The 21635-nt window shown below is 38.7% G+C and overlaps 1 protein-coding gene and 1 long non-coding RNA gene across 4 annotated transcripts in view; both read right to left on the minus strand.

The window, feature by feature from the left end:
- Positions 1-2756: 2756 nt before the first annotated feature.
- LOC141438646 (uncharacterized) overlaps positions 2757-21635 on the minus strand; it is a 103133-nt gene continuing 84254 nt past the window's right edge. The window contains exon 2 of the long non-coding RNA XR_012452493.1: positions 2757-4722. This is a non-coding gene — a long non-coding RNA (uncharacterized lncRNA). The remainder of the gene's footprint in view (positions 4723-21635) is intronic.
- The window catches only part of Nep3 (M13 family metallopeptidase neprilysin 3), a 59944-nt gene continuing 41065 nt past the window's right edge, over positions 2757-21635 (minus strand). For all 3 annotated transcript variants that reach the window (XM_074102509.1, XM_074102508.1, XM_074102510.1), the window contains 13 exons: positions 18323-18488; positions 16493-16702; positions 13893-14106; positions 13493-13565; positions 12333-12653; positions 10483-10580; positions 9781-9944; positions 9148-9330; positions 8239-8400; positions 7660-7849; positions 6420-6550; positions 5810-5952; positions 2757-5482 (listed from right to left, as the gene is read on the minus strand). In XM_074102509.1, the coding sequence (XP_073958610.1) occupies positions 5306-5482; positions 5810-5952; positions 6420-6550; positions 7660-7849; positions 8239-8400; positions 9148-9330; positions 9781-9944; positions 10483-10580; positions 12333-12653; positions 13493-13565; positions 13893-14106; positions 16493-16702; positions 18323-18488 (2232 nt within the window). In that variant the 3' untranslated portion in view covers positions 2757-5305. The remainder of the gene's footprint in view (positions 5483-5809; positions 5953-6419; positions 6551-7659; positions 7850-8238; positions 8401-9147; positions 9331-9780; positions 9945-10482; positions 10581-12332; positions 12654-13492; positions 13566-13892; positions 14107-16492; positions 16703-18322; positions 18489-21635) is intronic.

Consider the following 21635-nt stretch of genomic DNA (forward strand, 5'->3'; position numbering starts at 1 on the left):
TGCCGCTCTTGAATGCTTTCTGAGAGCTCGGTATCGGTTTGGAAGACGTGTCGGACGTCGGTACTTTGTCGGCGCATCATCATCATCATCATCATCTCAGCCTATAAACGTCCCCCTGCTGCGCACAGGCCTCCTCTCAGAATGAGAGGGCTTGGGCAGTAGTTCCCACGCGGGCCCAGTGCGGTGCTTGTCGGCGCGTAAAAAACGTCAATCAGAATCATCATAAAATGCGTTTAATTAGAGTAAGGTAAATCATCAATAACTGGCCACCATTAGGCGGTAGCCAGTTAGGGCCTTATCACACTAGCGATTTGCGGGCGAGTTGAAAGCTAGGCGAGCGCGCAGCGAGTTCGCTTCGAGCGCGTAACGATTTCACCGCGAGCATGCAACGATATCGCCGCGAGCGCGCAACGATGTCTCTGCGAGGGCGCCTATTATTATTGTACGAAAGTCTACAATACGGCGTTTTTGGCGCTAAAGCAGCGAACTCGCTACGCGCTCGCAGCAGCGACATCGTTGCGCGCTCGCGGTGATATTGTTGCGCGCTTGCGGCGAAATCGTTATACGCTCGAATCGAATTCATTGCGCTCTCGCCTCGCTTTCAACTCGCCCGCAAATCGCTAGTGTGATAAGGCCCTTATTGCCGATTTACCCCAATTAGTGTCTTTAGAGGTGGATTTATAAAAATAATAATAATAAAGATTAATAGCGAGAGAGATTACAACTACAAATCAAAAGCATTTTTTTTGATCTTATTCTTAACTATGTCACTAAACATTTTAACTAATTTTCCGACAGAGTGACACAACCGTACACCATGCTACCAGTTGTTAGGTCTAACACTAAGATGAGCTCTGGTTGAGTTCGAAACACGTCAGTGTAGTGTGGTGGTGGTGATAGATGGGTTTGTGTGATTTGTGTGTGTTCTTACAGTGCGGAGGTGGAGGAACTGCATGAACACGCATATTTTGCATAAGCTTAGCTATCGTAAGGTCGCGGGTGAGCAAGGAAATTCTTTTAGTTCATTAGCATGTTATATATGTAACTTCCAACAACAACATACTTTTTTTTGTGTATAAGTTTGAATTCGATTTTCCCATAATCACCTTTTCTGGCGTTTGAGGAAGCACAAGCACAGTCAACAAAAAGTACAGTCACCAAAAAAGGTTGTGTAAAAAAAACAATTTTTGTAACGATTTTTATTTTACTTTAAATAAAAACTATTCTATGTCCTTCCCCGGGACTCAATCTATGCGTGTACCAAATTTCATCTAAATCAGTTCAGCAGTTTAGACGTGATGAAGTAACAAGCAAACAAACAGACTTACAAACTTTCGCATTTATAATACATATTAGTGGGAAGTGGGATCTGACAATTACGCCATAGATCAAACTACTAGGCCACCACGGCTTATAACAATGAAACAACAATTAAAAAATTAATTGGAACAATGAAAATAAATTACATGGATTCTCATAAAAATATAATTTATTTTCAGATAATACCATGATAATACAGGTCGTAAATTATTAGTGACAACCTATGACAGATACAAGTCTGACGAACTTGACCGTTATTGATACTTTAGCTACTGAAAATCGGCTGATCACGTAATCGCAGTGACGTGCCGTAAACATCAGGATTTTACCTTACCTAACAAAACACGTGACGTATACGGCACGTCACTGCGATTCCACACCGTTTGCGTATTTTAAGCAGTGGTGTGGAGTGGATAGCAATAAAAACGGTGCGCGTACCTACGATGCGTCACTGCGATTCCCGTGTCGGGGCAAATATCTGTATGAAAAATACGAATGTTTGTTCTCGGGTCTTGGGTGTTTAATATGTATTTAAGTATGTATCTATCTATATAATTATATTTATCCGTTGCTTAGTACCCATAACACAAGCTTTGTTAAGCTTACTTTGGGACTAGGTCAATTGGTGTGAATTGTCCCGTGATATTATTATTATTATTATTCCGGACCGTCGCCGTTTTTTAAGCAACGATGTGGTCGCTCCTTTACCCATTATCCTTGAAGTGTCCCGTCCGAGAAGCTCTGGCACCACGGAATACAAGAAAAGCCTAAGAAAAACCCCATGCTATGCAGCATCCATCCAGACCATAATGTGAGACCATAATGGTCAACAATAAACGAGCTCAACCCAAATAATGAGAAAAGGCACAGAGGAAAAAGAATAGTACTGCATAAAGTGCATAACTATGGCGAAATATTTTGGTATAAGAGTTGCCGTGAAACTTATTTCCTGATTTGACACGTCCGTCAGTTTTTTACATAACATTCAAAGGTGGGTCTACGCTAGATGAACCGAGGACGAGCGAAGCACTAGCCGAACACAATTCGTCTAATGTGCACCGACTTACAAGCCTCGAACGAGCGCGCTGCGAGCGTTTCGTTCGTGCTCGGCTGCGTTCCGCCAGTTGTCGGTTTTTTGACGAACACAAAGGGATTTGCTTCGCGCTCGCAGTGCGCTCGTGGACGTGTCCACACTTGACGCCGCGAACGACGAAACCGGGAACGGCTTCGCTCGTGCTGGGTTCGTCTAGCGTAGACCCACCTTAAAACATCGTTTAAGTTAGATATCCAATCGAATTATTGATTTCTCGGTTTGGGCTCCTTACCTATTGTAACTGGTATCGTAGAAACAGTTTGTTTTACCATCCCATCTCATTTTTTCACCAGCTTAAGACGCCTCATACAAGAAATTGGTTCCTAGGTAAATGAAACAAAGATATTGTAAATACAAGTTATTATTTATGACTTCCATCAAAACAATTGAAAAAAAGAAACGATTGTCTATGTTTTCTGCGATAATGACAAAGATTTGTTAATTCAAACACAAAAAAATATTTTCTTTTATTTCACGGACACAGTTTATGTATTAATAAAAATATCTATTTACATTTACACTATATTTGGCATCAAAGTATCATGTAAAAGACTTGACAAAATGTATAAATTATATTTGTCAAAATATAGGTAACTTTGCTCCTGGCTATAAATAAGCCCCAAACCATTTCTTGTTAACACCTAACATTTGAACCAAGCAATACTTAATACTGACATTTAATCGATAATGTTTTCTACATTTTGCTTAAACAAATATATAGTTGGTCTCATGGATTATAGCTTACATTCTCTTCTATTAAAAATATATTTATGTATGATATGAAAACGTTGACATCGACTATGGTGTATGAAGACCAGTTAAACTATTTTATTTGAAAACATAAAACAATTAAAGTCATCAAAAAATAAGAATAATTTTCCTTTAAGTTAATTTGTAAAATTCTCAATTAAATTAAAAGAACAAGTAAACAAATTTATAAAACTGTGTTTCTTGATAATTTTGTACAAGCTGTATTACTTAAATATCATTTAACTGTATTAACAGAAACGGTATGTGCTACTTCAGGTATATATGCTATCTACAATAATAAGCATGTCTTAATAACAATGGATCCTACATACATTTTGTATAAAGTTAAATAACTTCATAGCTATGTGTATTTATATACACATTTTTGCACGAAAGCTGTATGTTAAATTTGAAAACCCACAAAAACTGAAGTTACGAAGATCAGTCGTTATTTTTTTATGCCATTGAGATATGAAAAAAACGACTTTTTACAGTATAGGAATGGGGAACATCGAGAGACAAAAATTTTATTGTCACCATTGCGGAACATTACTCTATTTATGTACTTATTAGATATAGATGACTTGTGAGAATATTGTTCTTTATGAAATATTAGTCGCTGGAAGCTTACAATTATTATGAACTGGTTATGATCACGGGACACATTATTGTGCAAAAAGTATTATCACAGATAGAAATAATATGGTAACAAATGTTTAATAAGTACAGCAAACTGTCAAGAAGACGGGGACACTATGCTGTTACATCGCGGATTCCGACTCAAATATATTTTTGAAGATTACAACTTGATTGATAAAATGATTACCTTGTCTGCTTACAATTGAAATCGACATTATTATTATCAATTCCACGCGAAATAAATATCAACATCCACTTTTATAACATTTAACACATTTATCTAATTACATCGCATTACGTGTAAAATAACTGAGGACAATAATGTGGATTACGTTTTTAATTAAATACAGAAATTATAAATTGATTATTAATTTCCCGTAACCACGACGCTCAAAAAACTCATCAAAATAAAAATTGGCTTCGTTATAATAGCCACATACTTAAAGCATAGAATACACAAAAGGTTTAAAATGACCAGCATTTTATAAAGACACACTTAAAATTACATACTTTATAAACATCTACGTAACTTTACTACACAAACTATAAATGGCACTACGTATGGTTACATTTATCTAAAATTAAGTACATCAAAACATTTTACACACATCTTAATATCAATATACATAATAGCAAAAAATATATTCACAATGTTTATTTAAAATAAACTTACTATTGGCATAAATCATTTATCTAGGAATAATAATAATAATAATAAGCCAAACCAAACTAGCAGTGTCCCTCTTAGTTAATACTACTATTTATTTAAATGTACATTGTGTTTTACAAATTCAATATAAGTAAAATATTCACACATAACGTAGGAATTTGTTCGAATTCATAGTCAATCATTTTTTTATTATAATTATAATCAAGGTCATAGTAAACGGAAAATACTTATAATTAAAAATACAACTGTCCTTAAATAAATAAAACTCAATCACAAGTTGACATTTGATTCCTAAATACATATTTAAATTTGTGAACGGCACTTTTAGGAGTCGCTCGATGTTAGATTTTTGTATTTTATCAAAACAACAACATATCAACGTTTTTCTATTTGACCAGTTACCCGTTATCCCGTTTTACCACAACTATGCTAAGCTCATGTTACACTACTAAACATTATATAAAAAATGCTCGCAACAGATCTTTCCGAGACTCAAACAGTTATTTCTTTCACTCAAGCATTAATTACGGTACCTATATATTTAAATCTTGATATCTACTGTTATATAAAACAAAACATGTAAAAACGTGCGACGTCGTTTTAAGCGTTAAACAAATTCGTTTATAAAGCACTTTCGCTCTTGATGTTACCAACTGTCAGTCAGTATTACTTTTTTGTTGGCACACTTGATTATTTTCCCACTTGCTTTACAATGATTAGTACCCTTTCGAAAAGCGTAGACGCATAATTGTGATTAAGACGCAATTTTACACTTCCGGCATAACTAGGAACGCTGAAGCTCGTTTAGCACGCCTAGCATTCTCATTTACTTTTTACCATACTTCACATTTGTGTTTGGGGTTCATTTTCGAGCCAACGGGACAATGGAATTCTTCAGAAAATTCTTTCAGGTTGGAGATGGGGCCAATAACTCTGTACTTTGCTACGGTGTGATCATCCTTTTCTATTTGCATTTTAGTTGCCTCTTTAGTCATTGCAGAACACCATACCTGTAATTAAAATTGCGTGTAAAGATGCCTTAATTTTTTTCTGGTGCCTTTTTAACGTTTTATTACAACAACGCGTTATTATATGAATGGTAAATTTATCAGAAATTATAAGTAAGTCTAACAATGATACTTGTGTTGTATGGCCTCACGTTGCCTTTACCTTTCAATCTCTTTTGCAACATTCAAAGGAAAAAATACAGATGGGGAAAATCTCTTTTGATTTACTTGATACTGAAACCGTCCATTCTGTTTCTGATTTTTACCGTTATAGATATAAAGTGATCTTAGCGAGAATTATAAATTATTTTAATGAAAATAACGTCTTACTTGTGCAAAAGATATAAAGAAAAGTTGCCGATGATTGTACTTCAAGCCCGGTAGAGTGACATTCTCTTTGGCCTCCGTCCGGCTATAGTCCACATAAGCATGGAACGATGCCTTTAAACCACCATTGTCTGCTATATTTTCACCTGTAACAAAATAATGCTTCTGTAACGACTTCTACCGCCATCTAGTAAGCAAATATAGAAACTACCCTACATCGCGCCATCGAAGTTTCTCAACTCGGTCGGACGCATAATAAATATACAACATCCGACGCTCTTCATTCGGACTTCGGTGCCCAGGCATAATATCTGCCTGCCTGCTGCTGTAAGGGGCTTAAGGTTATCCAAAAATAACGTCACGCCAGTTTTGGTACTTTACATCGCTCCGACTTTTTATTAGGTTAGGTAATTAAATTTATATGTTTTATCTTCCTCTCTCCTCCACATAGTCCCATGAATGCGTCACGTTCCAAGGTTATGGACACCCCCTTGGTCTCCATATTTCGATCATAACCTTTATTTTATTGGGTCTCCAATAGGTGGCGTTAACCGCTGTAAGTATTATGTATGTATGTTGATGATGATGATTATTATGTATGTTATCAACTTACCCAACGTCTGTTTCCCATTCAAATGCTGCCCCTCCATGGTGTAATCCGAATACTGCTTCTGTATGCACTCTGCGCGCTTCTTGAAACGGCTTATGGTAGCGTTGTTCCACCATTGGTTGAGATTTCCGAACCTAGAACATAATTCAAACAGCTTTATCTATTCTGGTTTTTTTTTTCAATGTATACTAGTTACGGTATAAATACAAAAATAAAAGACTCCAAAAAAAACAATCATAATTTGATTGCTTAGTAGCGACATCTCTTTTCTGGGTGAGCGGTTGGTTCCGAAATAGTGTGACGTCTGTCGACGCCACATAGATGTCGCTAGTGCTGCTGCTTAAGTAGCAAAGTAGAAATAAGCAACCTGAGATATGTATGCATAGGAAAAATTCGTGTCTAGATTCCTGTCCAGCAGTGGTGTAGGGGTTATAGCACGCAGTACGGAATGCTGAGGACCAGGGTTCGATTCCCAGTGCTGGTCTCTTTTACTGGTTTTTCTGTGCATCCATGTCTCAGTTTGTATTTTCGATATGGTTTCATGGGATACCCGTAAAAGTAACAAATTTGGAGTTAAATTAAAAATAGAAAAAGACTCCAAAAAAAAACAATCATAAAAATAAAAGATGTAAATAACGGGAAACCGTAAAAATAAATACAAAAAGCGGGAAGTAAAAACTTTGAACAGTGATCTATTTCATAACAACGCCATCTCTCGTATCTTGTGGCTAGTGCAAGCTCTATAAAAGTGTACAACTATGTCGCACAGACTTGCGCATAGATGTCGCTAGGCGACCAATTATTCGCTAATTTCTCCATAAAACCATGTCGTCTACATAAATACCAATCTTTGCTTCACCTTTGCGCCATGTAACACTTGGAACTGTTGGAACGCAGTTTATTACCTACTTTGTTACTTAGTTAATAAGTAAAAAAATACTGTGGACTGGAGAACAATTTTTACAATGTCAAATAAAAAACGAATTGGTAACTGTAGGGGAGAAAGGTCCTTCAGTGGCAACCTCGAATCGGATCGAGGCACGCTTGGCAGACTAACAAAATTGCGAGAGTTGCAGGCAACCGGTTGCAAGTGGACAGGTCGTATCGTTCTTTGTGCCATTCTAAGGGCTCTCCCTTTGTCTTCTAGGTCTACGTCTTCCGGCTGACGGATCCCTACTCTTTTATCTGTTTCAGAACCCCTACTTATATGTATTTATAAGTGTTATCAACCCTGTCAACTGACCTGTCATACTCCCTCCCCTGGTCATCAAAAGCATGAGTGAGCTCGTGTCCCATTACCACGCCCATGGCTCCATAGTTCACGCTCTTTGGATTGTCTCCATCATAGAAAGGCAGCTGCAACATTCCCGCAGGGAACACTATCTGGTTCTTCGTTGGGGTGTAATATGCGTTCACAGTTGACGGTGTCATACCTACAAAGGGTGGAAAATATGTTTCAATGCTAATACTTAAAATAATAAACGTTTATATCAGACTGATCCCTATACTCCGTTTATTTTAACTATCAAAGAAACTTAACGGAATTTGCACAAGTTTTTGAAAGAAACAACGAAACTATTTAAAATTGTATTAACTTATATAATAAAAACATAATAAATGCCGCTAATACATGTACATGTAGATATTTTTAGTCCATTTGTAAATAGGTAAGTAAGTAAAATTGGCTCTGTGCACGACATCAGCCCCACTTAGCGTCCGCAACTTATTTGGCTCTGAGGCTCTGTTAACAACCACTCTATTAAGAGTGTACTTGTTACAGGGACAAGAAACAATAATTTAGAAATCTATTGAAATACTTTACCCCATTTAGTCTTATTGACAGGCTGGTCCAGTTTTTTCAAGTCGTTCTTCAAACTGAACAAGTTAAAATTGATGTTGTTCTCAAAATATTTATTGGGTTTGACTATCAGCTCCTGATACTGTTTGTCCAGTTCGTCCTTCTGAAGAATGTAGTCCGGGAAACCTGGAAAGTTTTGGGTTGATTTGAGAATTAGTATGAATTTGGGAAGCCAGAACATAAGGCCATCCTAGTATAACATATACAAGCTCGTGTCCATTGTCATCTTCCATCCTACAGATGAAGACAAACGTAATTATAATACCTACTGCATTATGGACTATTGGTAAAATAATCGCTTCAGCATCACAATCACATCAGACAACCGATACATCTAGGGAAACCTTGAAATCCTAAATACTGGGGTGTGGACCTTCACCCAGATACGAGTACTTTCTTTCTTTTTTATTTGTTTAAAACTGACCAGTCATTCATCTCTATCTCATCTGATGGTAAAATGCAGATGAGGTCGAAGTCGTGGCGCACTGGTTCAGTAGCAGGTTATTTACTCTGACCTAATACCGTTTGGACTAATTAAGTTTAGTAGTTATCAGTACTTGTTATTTCATCGGATTTTAACCCTTTGACCGCCACGGTTGGTAAAGCACGGCAGCTGAAAAATGTGCCATAGTGGCCATGTTGGCATTTCGTGGCGCATATGGAACGTTTTTAGATTTTGGCGGTTAAAAGGTTCGGCTGTCCGGGTGACCCCATATGTGGGGTCATGAAACATTTTTAAGGAGTCTTTTTTATAGGTTCACAACTTCAAACTGTCCTCAAAGTGGTAGCAAACTGGAGGTGTGACTTTGTCAAATATTTTTTTATGAAGACAGTGGACGCGTTAAGAATCGATTGTTACTTTAATTTCCTTACCAATCATATCAGTGATCGCATCAGCTTTCACCTCTGCTGCCATCATCGTCTCCGAATCCATCCAGTCCAGGTTCTTCAGGTTATTCTTGAACGCGTTCCTTATATTATCTATCATGAACTCTCCTTGGGTCTTCGCTTCTCCATGGAATACTTCACGAACAAACATGGCGCCTACAGCGAAACCTGGAAGTTAGAATAAACTTAACAACATACTTGTATGGTTGCGGAAATGTAATTGATGAAAGGCTGGAGCCTTTCACAATCAAATGATGTAAGTACTGACTTAAGGTGCCATTTTTTGACATAGTTACTATGTCGTTTACTGCTAAAGTTCAATGCTAAACCTTCAGAAAAATCGTCAAAATTGTCTTAATACATAATTTACCGATGCCCGTTTTTAAGGCTTTTTAAATTGAGCTTATGATATCTTGTTCATATTCAAATCATTTATTCAGTAAGTAGGCCGCAATGGGTTCTTTTACACGACATTTTTTTAAGTACTAGCGCTTTCAGAAAGACCATCATTGCCTCAAACTTGGCAGAAAGTCATTTTTTCAAAATTCCACGTCTACTTACTACAGTTAGTTGTCTCTACGTCTTAAGCCGTAATAGGTAGTTTATTTTTGTACTTACCAATTGCATTATTGGTGTCAGTAACACAGTATCGCCAGGATTCCTCGGTGCCTTCCGAACCGTAAAGCGCCTTGCGGAGAATTTTGGTGGCGTCCCGGAATGCCTTGGACAGGTAGGTCGATAGAGACCGGGAGACTTGCCAGATCAGGTAGTTCTTTAGGATCCTGGGAAGTACGAGTATATAAAGATTATTTAGGTATGAATTCGAAAACAACTGTCACTGTTGCAACATATGGTGAACAGGCCTAACTATATCCTAACTAAACCACAGAATAAGTAGTAGTACGTCTTAGACCAAATCTTTGTGTACCGTCAGGTGTGATGGTGCTCAGATGCCAGTCTTTTATGATTAAGAATATTAAATTTGACACGGGCAATTTTGTTGCATGATAAAGCGTAACAAAGAAGAAATATACCTAATAATTATCATATCATAGTTAAAGAGGATTATAAGAGAAAAGTAAATGATTACTTAACTAATTTTATAAATTTAAAGATAAATAAATATGCACGATTTTGAACTCTTATTCAAAAGACGAAATCAAAATATTCACTTGCAAAAACGTAAACTAATATAATTATTTGAAATTCACATTATCAAGCAAGAGTGTCCTATCAGTTCCGGCGACCATCTGTAATCACCCTTACATGAGCTAACAATACAATAAGGTTTAAATTGTGTATTACATGTTGTGTACTTACTTTTTATTTTCATCATTTTTAGTGTATTTTCTAACAACTTTGGTCAAGTTTCTGAAGTATTCAGGCGCATAAACCACTATCCTATCTTCTTCTGTGATCTAAAAAAAAACAATTCAGATTAGGTACAGTCGAAGACGAAACATTGGCAGGCGACTATACCTTGTCTATTTAACAGAGTTAGCAATGCGTTCTCTCTGTTGCACTTTTGTATGCAAATGAAAGGGACAAGAAATGGTCAGTGGGCGTCAACAATCGCACGTCGATGCGGGCTCGGCTTACATGCCGTTTGTTGGAATATTCGTAATATTTCTCGTGATTTTTGTTTGTAGTTAGAGGCACCCCAAATAATTAACTTATTGATAACATGACATTGTCATGTCATGTTTATTTATCTATTAATCATAATTATGTAATTTACGAGCCAGGTAAAAATTATTAACCAAAGATAAGCACTTGAAAGCGTCCGCACCGTACGAGAGACAGACAGATGTTGACTAAATTTTGACAGGCATGTAAATCTATCTTGTGCCTGTGTATCGTCCTTATCGCTGACCAATGAGAGCTATCGTTTTTAGTTTTACTAGATGGCGCCACTGTTGCGTGAGGTTTTCAAGTGTGGCTTTCAAAGTCTATTATTATGAGCGTGAAAACAAAGCTTATATTAAAATCATATTTAATACATCTTAAAACCGTACCATAAAAATATCGAGCAACCACAGTCTTGCGTAGTCCCGCTTTGTTCGGAAAAAAGGGAAGACAAAAGTTTTCAAAAAACAAAACTGTCTCAAAACACAGATATTCATTTCCCCTTATCGCATAATTTGCCATAACTAATTTCAGGTAATGCAAAATATTCACAAAATTATTCTAATTATAAATAAACCCGCGTAAGCTCACCCAAAAACTATGAGATTTGACATTTCGGAGATCTCAGGCTACACTAGCGCCTCTAGCGGCCAATTCATACGCGATAGCCCTTATTACGTGCATTCTCTGTTTTCCAGTACTAACTCTGTTAAATAGAGAGAGTGGACTGATAACATCGCGGGAGCTGCGAGCAATCGGTGGATTCATGTGGCGAGTTGTCGCTCATTGTGACGTTATAAGGAGGAGGTCTTTGTTCAACAGTTGACTCTTACGGATGATGATGATGATGACGATCGACGAAACTGGATGACTATATACTTGGGTGGAACCTTTTCGCTGCTAAAGAAATCAGTGCGGTATTTATTGAGTAAAGATTCCTTCGTACGCGATTCAGTTTTCTCGACTGTATCAATCATCTCGAGGTATCAATCATCGGGACTGGAAGAACAGCAGCGCTACTACGGAACTCGAAACTCGAAGTTCGTGTCGTGCGGTCCCTCTGACACTTATACTATTTAACACGAGAGCGAGAGGGACGGTACGATACGAACTTCGAGTTTCGTAGTAGCCCTGCTGTTCTCCGCTTGCGGAGTAGTAAAAGTAACTATAACAATTCAAAATACATTGCTGTCTTGAGTAATTTGAAATTGATTTACGTAGACCAAATCTTCAGAGTTGCCTGTCAATTTTATGAATAAGTAAAGATAGATCGAATTTTGAAACCACATCGCGAGGCGTTACTTTGCGGAGCCAGAGCCAAACTTCTACTTCTGGGGTAACACATACGCTACATTTTAACCTACTCGTATTCCCACGGGATTCACGGGAAAAATTCCAAAACTTGAACCAATAAGCCGGCAGACCAATTTTGGACAGGTGAAAAAAAGGAAGACCATGATGCTATTTTTGGGAATTACTGTGGAAATTTCGTACAATCCCAGAATTTGTCAGATCTAACTAAAGGCTAGTTTTATCATACTTACTTTCCTCCCAACTAAACTAAAAGCATCGTTGAAGAACACCGTCCAATTCAGGAAATTGGCTTCCTTTTGCCACTGCTTTATTTTATAGGGATTATACAACCCCTCTTCATCCCTCCTGTCTTCAGAAGGGGTGGTTATTCCCGCCAAATCAGTCTCGAATTGTATGACTTTGCTCATTTGTTCTTTCGCCACCGTTTCGTTGGCTCCTAGGAGTACACAGACTCTAGTCATATAGTTCAGGTATGCGTCCAGAACCTTTTTGTGGCCTGTTTTATTGAGGTAATAGTCCCGGGTTGGAAGATTCAAGCCGCCTTGGTCTAACTGAAATGAAAAAAATGGTTCAAGCGGAAATTGGAGCCAGAAGAAGAAGATAGAAGATTTATTTGCATAGAATAAGTAGGTAGGTACATCAAATGTCATTAAATGGTAATGAGACGAAAGGTTGCTAAGAGAATCGATCATCGCATCGATTTGATCCCTAGGATTCAGTAGATAGAAATGTTTTACCTAAATTTGTAGTAAAACTTCGGATTTCCGAATGTAGTGTAAATGTAGCAACCCTAACGCCATCTAGTCATCAAATGAATGAAGGAACTGCTATACCGTAGAAGTAAATAGGAAATCTCTCTAGACTAGAGCTATACAGCCACCTATTTGGTTACCTTGTAAAAGGATATGTTTTCTATATTGCTTACTATATGCGGTGTACAACTGTAGCTTGCACTGATACTGTCATTCTTGTTCTACATCACGCTATCGAAGTATCTCCAAGTGTCACAGCCTGCCTTCGAACTTCAGTCTCTAGGCAGGCGTATAACAACTGCCTGGATCTCTCTATTGTAGCCTCTCTCCGCAGTGGTCACTTTTGTAATAAAATTGTTGGTTAAACTAAGCTAACAAAAAGGGAGGAAAATTTTTGGGCTATTCCTACATAAATAGTGGTTCTATACAAAAATGACTTAAATATTTTGCTTAGGATTGTTTGTAGAAAAAAAAAACATTTCCATACATTTCGATACAATCGATCGCCTAAAACTTAATCTAAGCAGACTTTTTGCTGCATGTAACCCTAAGGCATGGATTTATTTTATAGTTTGTAAAAATAGAGGACTTTGTTTATGTCAATACTGTAGTCATTGAGAAAGAGAAAAATAACTTACAACTATAACATGTTCAGAAGAATTCCTATCGTCTTCCGTAACCGCCCAATTAAAAAGTCCGCCTAAATTGTACCTGAAAATATAAAACATACCCGAGAGGTTAGAATAGAAGACGTCGCGGGGACCGAAGAGCTGATAGCTTCCTCGGACAAGGAATTAGCTTAGCTGTTCAAAGAGGGAACGCTGCCATTTCCAAAAAAAAAAATACAAATGATTTGTTTCACAAATGTTTCATTTGGCCAAATGCCTTTTATTCTGAAGTTGTAAAGTGAACAGTTTTAGTAAAAGAATAGTAGTATCTACCACTAGTGTATGTACCTAAAGGGCAGCGAAAATTATCTTAGCGGCTAAATAGCCAGAACGGGCCCTGATGGTATTGTACGTAAATCTAACAACTTACTTATTCTGTATGTCCTGCAGCATAACCTGCAGGTCGAATTCCTTAGTATCATTCAGCGTGCTGTTCAGCAGGTGCCACCCTCCAAGCTTGCTGATGACTGCCACCAGTGGCTTCTCAGCTAACTTCTCTATGGTCTCGTTAGTGTCTATGCAAGCATCGTAGTACACTCTCGCTTTGAATTCAGCTCCGTTTTTGTCAGAGACGTTGACTTTTTCTAAAAAAAAACAGATAATATAACATAGCACCACCCAGAACCATTTTACATTTCAGTTTTGGCGTTTCTACGTCATTTATTTACTTACACGCATAAAAGGAAAATCCGCATACGTAAGTATAACACGCCATCAAAATCCTCACAAAAAATGACCATAACAATGACCGCTAACTTTTTCACAACAATACCCAACCATGTTAGGCTAACTATCCAAATTGAACAAACGGAGGCGCTGGCAAACAAGAAACGCAAATTTCGTGTGCTGATAAAATGTACAAAGTACTGAAAAATTGACAATGACGGTCTAATTCAGTGGAAGTATATAATAAGTGGATTTAAAGAAACACGTAACTTGTACAGTCGACGCCGTATAACAAACATATTAGTCTTCTTTATTACCCACTACTGGGATGGAATGCGGCAATTAAATACATTATATTTTCTTTCTTTCTTTCAATTAGGTACACTTACTTTTTTCTTTTGCTTATTAATACAGGATGTCATCGTAATCTACTTACTTAATGATAAGTTACAAAAAAATAATCAAACAACGTTACCAACAAAAAGTTGGAAAACCCCCGACATTGTCACTTCAAAGTTTAAAACGGCTGAACCGATTTTGATAAAACATGTCTAAGAACCATTGCTAGAAAACCGGCTTTCAAATAAAAAAAACCGCATCCAAATCGGTTCACCCGTTTAAGAGCTACGGTGCCACAGACAGACACACATAGCGGTCAACTTATGACACGCCTCTTTTTGCGCCGGGGGTTAAAAAGCCTCTAGGTGCTCGTAGAACGGTTTTCCCAACATACTTATACGAGTATCTAAGCCGCAAAAGTATGAATTCAATATCAGTGACTAAATAATATCACTTCCAAGTCAATGTGACGTATTTTTTCTGATGTGGGAAAAAAATGGTGAAACACTTACTTAGACGACTGTACAAGCTGTAACAAGTAGTAAGTGAACGCGCAAATATTAAACATTTCAATACAGTCGATTTTATAAGGCATTATATCGTGTTAGGCGAATGGTTAGAATCCTCTGTTTTTGTCATTTCTCGGACGATTCGCGTTAAATCTAAACGCTAATTTAACTGGAGGTTAGATGACCTGATATCGGGAAAACCTGTGTGATTTTTAATAGCACGGACATGTTAATTTTTAGCCAGGAAGAGGTAGTTCTGCATTTTAATCGGAAGTACATCCGATTTTGTTAAGAGTTTACTATATAGGGCAGAAGAGTATTAAAATTTTCAAAAGTTTATACTGCAACGATTAAAGTTTATAATGATTTATTACTATACATTTATTTCAAATGTATACTTAAACAATAAATGGCCATAAACGGTACAGTGAACACAAACGGTACTTCTGCCGTACATAGCTAGTTCTATTTACCATAGGTAGTTGCTTATATATAAATAATTTCAATGTCACTGTAAATACAAAGGTCTATGTTTATACGTTTGAATCATTACGCCTTTTTAAAACTAAACATATTAACAGCAAAACACACACACACACACACACACACACACACTTGCTTATTACCTTTCCCCCTTCCACCCCGCATCAACTAGCATGCTCCAAAATAGCAGGGCCTGCTATTAGAGACCATGCCACTAAAAAGCATGCTCGATAGTAGGTCCTGTACACACATGCTAGTAGGTAGTATTTGCTCGATAGTAGCATGCTCTGCTACTAACGAGCATGTGTAACAGGGGCCTTAGTTATACGAGCGTTTCAACCGCTACCGTAAACTCAGGTTTCTATAGTCCCAGCGTTCATCAATAGTCCAAACGGTCCAGCGGCGTCTTTAGCCCATGTAGCGCCCGTGTGCAATTAGTACTTTAGCGCCATCTAGGAAAAGCGCGGTCAAAATGGAATAGGTGCCAAAGTGCCGCGGCCGGCGCCCCTAAGATCACTGCGCCCGTGTGCAACGCACACCCTGCACTATAGGTAAAGACGCCCCTGAAACGGTCTTTTTAACATTTGGAACAATTACGGAACTGCTAACGTCATCTAGGAGGTTCATCGCAGCCTAATCCAATAGAAAATGCACGATGAACCTCCTAAACGTAAGCAGTTCTGTAATTGTTCGAAATGTTAAAAAGTCCGTTTGGACTATTGATGAACGCTTGGGACTATAGGAACCTGAGTTTACAGTATCAGTTTGCTGTCGCATATATTGAAGAAATGAGAGACCGTAAGCAAGAAATTTTAATGAATTATATAATTGTACCGCACGCACAGCTAGTCGTTTTATAAAATCCCACTCATTTCTTCAGTATAAGCGACATGAAACTGATAGCGGTTGAAACGCCCGCATAACTACCGTCGTATCTACTCACACCTCACTTAATCTATAAACAAACACTCACCGAGAGCCGACCGTATGATCAGCTGATTTTGCAGCTCGATCTTACTGAAGATGCCCCACGAGGCTTTCCCCTCGGGGATGGGGTTGTTCCGAAGCCAACCCCCGCAGGCGAACTCGTAGAAGTCCTCGCAGGGGTTCTGGGTCTCGTCTAAAGCCCTGATGACTTCGCTGGCAGTGTAAATACAGGAACTAGAGAGGCAGACGCTGGACTCTAGAATGATGAAAAGGATGCATTATAATATAAACAAAATAATTACTTTGCTCACCCGTGACCTTACGATTGCTACGTCTATGCAATAAATGTGTGTTCGTGCACGTGCACCTCCTGGACCTCCACACGCTGTAAAACATACACCAAATCACATAAACCCAACTAACGCGTACGCTGACACGTTTCGAACTCAACCAGAGTTCATCATCAGAGCAACAAAACCGTTCACCACGCTAGCAGATATTAGACTCCGATGAAGATAGATAAAGAAAAGAAAGAAAGAAAGAAAATACATTTATTTAACGTCATAAAAACATCACAATTAACATAACAATAGAACAAAGACAAGACATACATGACGCTAAATAGGTCCCCACTCAGCATAATGCATAGATGTTCGGGTCTAACTTTTGGTAGCATGTGCGAAATAACATTTGAAATTTGACAACCACGAGCTTTACGGTGAAGGAATACATCGGGAAATCCTGCAAAAAGCTACAGAGTAATTCATAGTGTGTGTGAAGTTCCCAATCCGTAATGGCCCGGCGTGTGAACTACGGCCCAAGCCCTCTCATCTTTCATCATCTGAAGAGAGGATGGCTGTGCGCTGTAGTGTGGCCTAAAGTAAAGCCAACGCAACGAGATATACTTCATCCTTTACTGATACGTCAATACTTGTATCTCGCTCCTTTTCTTGCTCATGCCAGAATTTCTCTTTTCATTGTCTTTACTTTAGGTAAGTACCTATATATAGGTCGAGATGTAAAATGATACAAACAATGCCTTCCAAGATCATGGCCACGTGCTCCAAGCTGAACGAGTCATTCATTGTTCGTCTTTTGTCCCTCATACATTTTAAATGACAACAGCAGCGAGCATCGTGATATTCTTACAAAAGGACACCAATGTGTACCTATGACGTTTATGTAGATATGTGATATTGTTTAGTTACAAGATTATGCCATATTTAGCAGCAAAACAATAATACTTTGATGTTTCTTTGTTTCTAATACACAGCTTTTGCCCGCGACTTCTTCTGCCATATTCGTTTGTCGCTAGCCCGCGGAAAGTATGCATTTTCCGGGTTAAAAACTATCCTACGACCTCTGTGAAAGTATCTTTGAAAAAAAAAACCGACCAAGTGCGAGCCGGACTCGCGTACGAAGGGTTCCGTACCATTATCTATACAACATTAGACAGCAAAAAACAGCAAAAAATCAAATTTGTTGTATCGGAGCCCCCATTAAATATTTATTTTATTCTGTTTTAGTATTGTAGTTCCGGAATAATAATTTTAAAAAATTGACGCTACTTTGGAGATCAAACCTAGTCAAAAACTTTACTAGTCATCTTTTCCGATTCTCAATCCGCTAGCTACATATGATGAGAAATAACATATGTATGTTATTACAATTTCATTCACACACTTTTCCTACTCGTACCTTGCTTAGAAAATTGCGTAAAAGCTTATCTATGCCTCGTTTTACATGCCTAATAATATTTGTTAATTATTTTGTGCCCTTTTTATTAAAAACAAGCTTAAGTATATTTGACCACAACCACTGATGGTAAGCGAAGATATGTTCTAGATGGAACACGCTTGTCTAGTGAATCCAGTACCTTTAGGCTCGGGCTGGTAGCACGGTGGTACAGGCAAGTAGGTCGGACCCCGCATGGCCAGCAGCAGAGGTACGGTCAACAGCACAGCCAATGCCAGCACAGCGGTCAGCACCAGCAGCACTCGCTCCAGCCGCGACCGCTGATGCCATCCTATGAAGGACACACCCTGGAACAATGAAACAACCGTTAAGCAGAATTAAAACAACTCGTAGTTTGAATATATGACGACCTGGGCCCTGTTGCTCAAAGCATATTAGTCTAATAATTAGTGTATTATCTACTCGTAATAAATTGTATGAATTTATTAAATGAATTGTATGAATATTATTTAGACTAATATGCTTCGAGAAACGGGCCCCTGATAGCACACAGGTTAGACGACATGAGGCCTTATAACACACTGGAATCACAATCGTTTTCACCACTTCTTTCTATCACACGGTATAAGACGAGAATAGAAAGAGATGGTAAATACGATTGCGAACGTTAGCGCATTAGGCATCGTCCTAATAGAACGCAAATGCGCGATCATCGTAGGTTCACGCGAATTTTACTCGTACGAACGCGCGATCAAACATATTGAATTCGAATAGGTGTCCATTGCTCGCAGGACGGATGGCCGATGGGGCCAGAAGGTTCTCGAATGGCGTCCGCGGACCGGGAGACGAGCTGTCGGTAGGCCTCCAACAAGATGGAGCGACGACTTGGTTAAGATCGCGGGATCGCGGTGGATGCGGAAAGCACAAGACCGGTCTGAGTGGAGAGCCTTGGGGGAGGCCTATGTCCAGCAGTGGAAGTCTTTCGGCTCACATGATGAGGTGTCCTAAACTGACGATCGCACGACGCGATCGCGCGACTCAAATCTTTGTACATCTATTCGCACGAACTTAGTTCATACGAACGCGCGATCAACATATTGAATTCGAATAGGTGTCCTAATTTAAATTCGCGCGATAATTGCGTCGGGGCACCGCGCTCGTTCGCTCGCGTCGTCATCGTCAAATCGCGCAATGATAGGACACCCAGTTTTTGCTATCGCGCGAACACGCGGTGGTCGCGTCGCTTACTCGCGCGATGATTGCGCATTTGCGTTCTATTAGGACAATGCCTTATAGTCTAAGGCTTAGACAATACGGCCTCTGATTATGAAGCTTGAGGTCCCGTTCGATCCCCAGTCGGAGCAGGCCTACAAATAAATGGGCAGACTTGTATGAGTCATAGGTACTAGTGTTTGTTCTCGAGTCTCGGGTATGTATTTAATAATGTTTATCCGTTCCGTAGTCCCCACAGTACAAGCTTTGCTCAGTTTGGGATTAGGTCAATTGATGTAAAGTGTCCAATGATATTTATTTATTACTCATTTATTTATATTCGTGCCGTGCCTGAATTAAGAAAAGGACCGCCACACGCAAAGACGTGTGCGGAATTTCGCACTGATCTTAAAAAGCGACTAAGGGATCTGATATAAGAATGGGCTGCAGCAGGGCTGTCTAATGCCAACTACGAACTCCGGACAACACTGTGTGGTTGGCAAGGGGAAACCACCACACTGTTTTCCCAAGAAATTCGTCAGGAAGGTTCACTGATGATCCTCATCCAAAGACCACAACTGTCAAGAGTGTACTGTACTGACTTAAAAGAAAGAGCATACATAAGTGGCTAGCACTTGTCTTTCGGTATATTTCAGAGAGTGGTTAGGTTCTTTTGAATGAACACCGATGATAATGTTTTTCAGTATTTTTTTTGTTTGCACACATTGGTTGATGTTTAAAGTGTTCGGCAAAGGCGTGACTATATCCTATCCTACTTAATATTATAAATGTTAGTTTGTGAGTGAATGAGTGAGTGAGTATGTTTATTACTTCTTCGCGCTGAAATGGCTGGACGGATTTGGATGTAATTTGGTAAAAAGTTAGTTTATAACCTGGATTAAAACCTAGGATACTTTTTATCCCGATATTCCCACGGGATAGGGATAAAATCTCGAAATAATAACCGCTAGGTTTAGAGTCATGAAATTTGGCATGGATGTTTTAATTTAACTTCAATGAAAACCACGATGTAATTTTAAAGCATTCCCACGAGAATGTAATAAAATCCCGGAATTTCAATTCAACTTCTGTATCTACTTAATGATTTACGAGTGCGAAGCCGCGGGTAAACGCTAGTCTTTAATAAAAACTCCAGCACCAACATCTGACACATCAAAGCGTGCATAAATATCTGATACGACTCTATTTCTAGGGCCCGTAGGGACGTGTCAGATATTTTTGTAGTCCCCTGTGGCAGATATTAATGCAGGTGACTGCACTAACCCAACCATCTGTTCCAACATACTGTTAGTTTTAAAGACAGAGTAGGCATGTGAGTATTAAGGTAGGCGTCCACTTATCCGCATCGTACGCTTCGGACGTATCGGATTTGTTGCTTTGTATAGAAATGTGCGATGCTTACGATGCGGACAGGTGGACGCACTTATATGAGTTTCTATACAAAGAATACTACGATCCGTTGCGTGCGATGCGTCCGATGCGTACGATACCGACAAGTGGACGTTTACCTTTAGGGAACAAAGTACACGAACTTGGAACTCCTTAACAAACGTGTACTCGTAAGGTGCTCTCAATTCCGTGCAAACTAAAATAGGACTCGTTTAGTAAACATTGCAGAAATAGCCGCGGTTCAGTGTATGTACGTCAGAGCGTAAACACACGGGGCGGTTGCTTTGGGTGGGTCCGACCAATTTTTTCGCTCGATTCTTTTTAGCCGCCATATCATTCGAGTGTTAACATAATGTGTGTGGATATGAATACACGTTTTTGGCATGCTTTGCCTTAACGGATAAGTGGATTTAACGTTGTAAAAAATTACATTGGATTCGCCCTAATAGTGGGATTGGCATGTACTCGTAATTGAATATACCTAAATCGTTCACGATTTTGAATGGATCCCGACTGTTGAATTTTAAGTTACTTAACCCCATATTGTTACAAAACCATTTTTTTTAATCCCCCAGCCTTTTTTTTCGCGGAGGCCATATTGAAGTATTATATATCTACCTCACCATTTCTTCCGTGGATGTCGTAAGAGGCGACTAAAGATATAGGTTAAGGTATACCGTAGGCGACAGGCTAGCAACCTGTCACTATTGTACTCGTACCATTTTTTGTCAAACTAAACCTAAAACTGGCTCGGAAGCGGTAACGTTTCGTGTGCTCTGCCTACCCCATTTGGATTACAGTCGTAAATGTTTGTGTGTAAACCAATACAATAAAGACAACAAAAGACCAATAAAGAGTCTGTATTGTATTGA

Source organism: Choristoneura fumiferana, chromosome 19, assembly GCF_025370935.1.
Source record: "Choristoneura fumiferana chromosome 19, NRCan_CFum_1, whole genome shotgun sequence".
NCBI lineage: Eukaryota > Metazoa > Arthropoda > Insecta > Lepidoptera > Tortricidae > Choristoneura > Choristoneura fumiferana.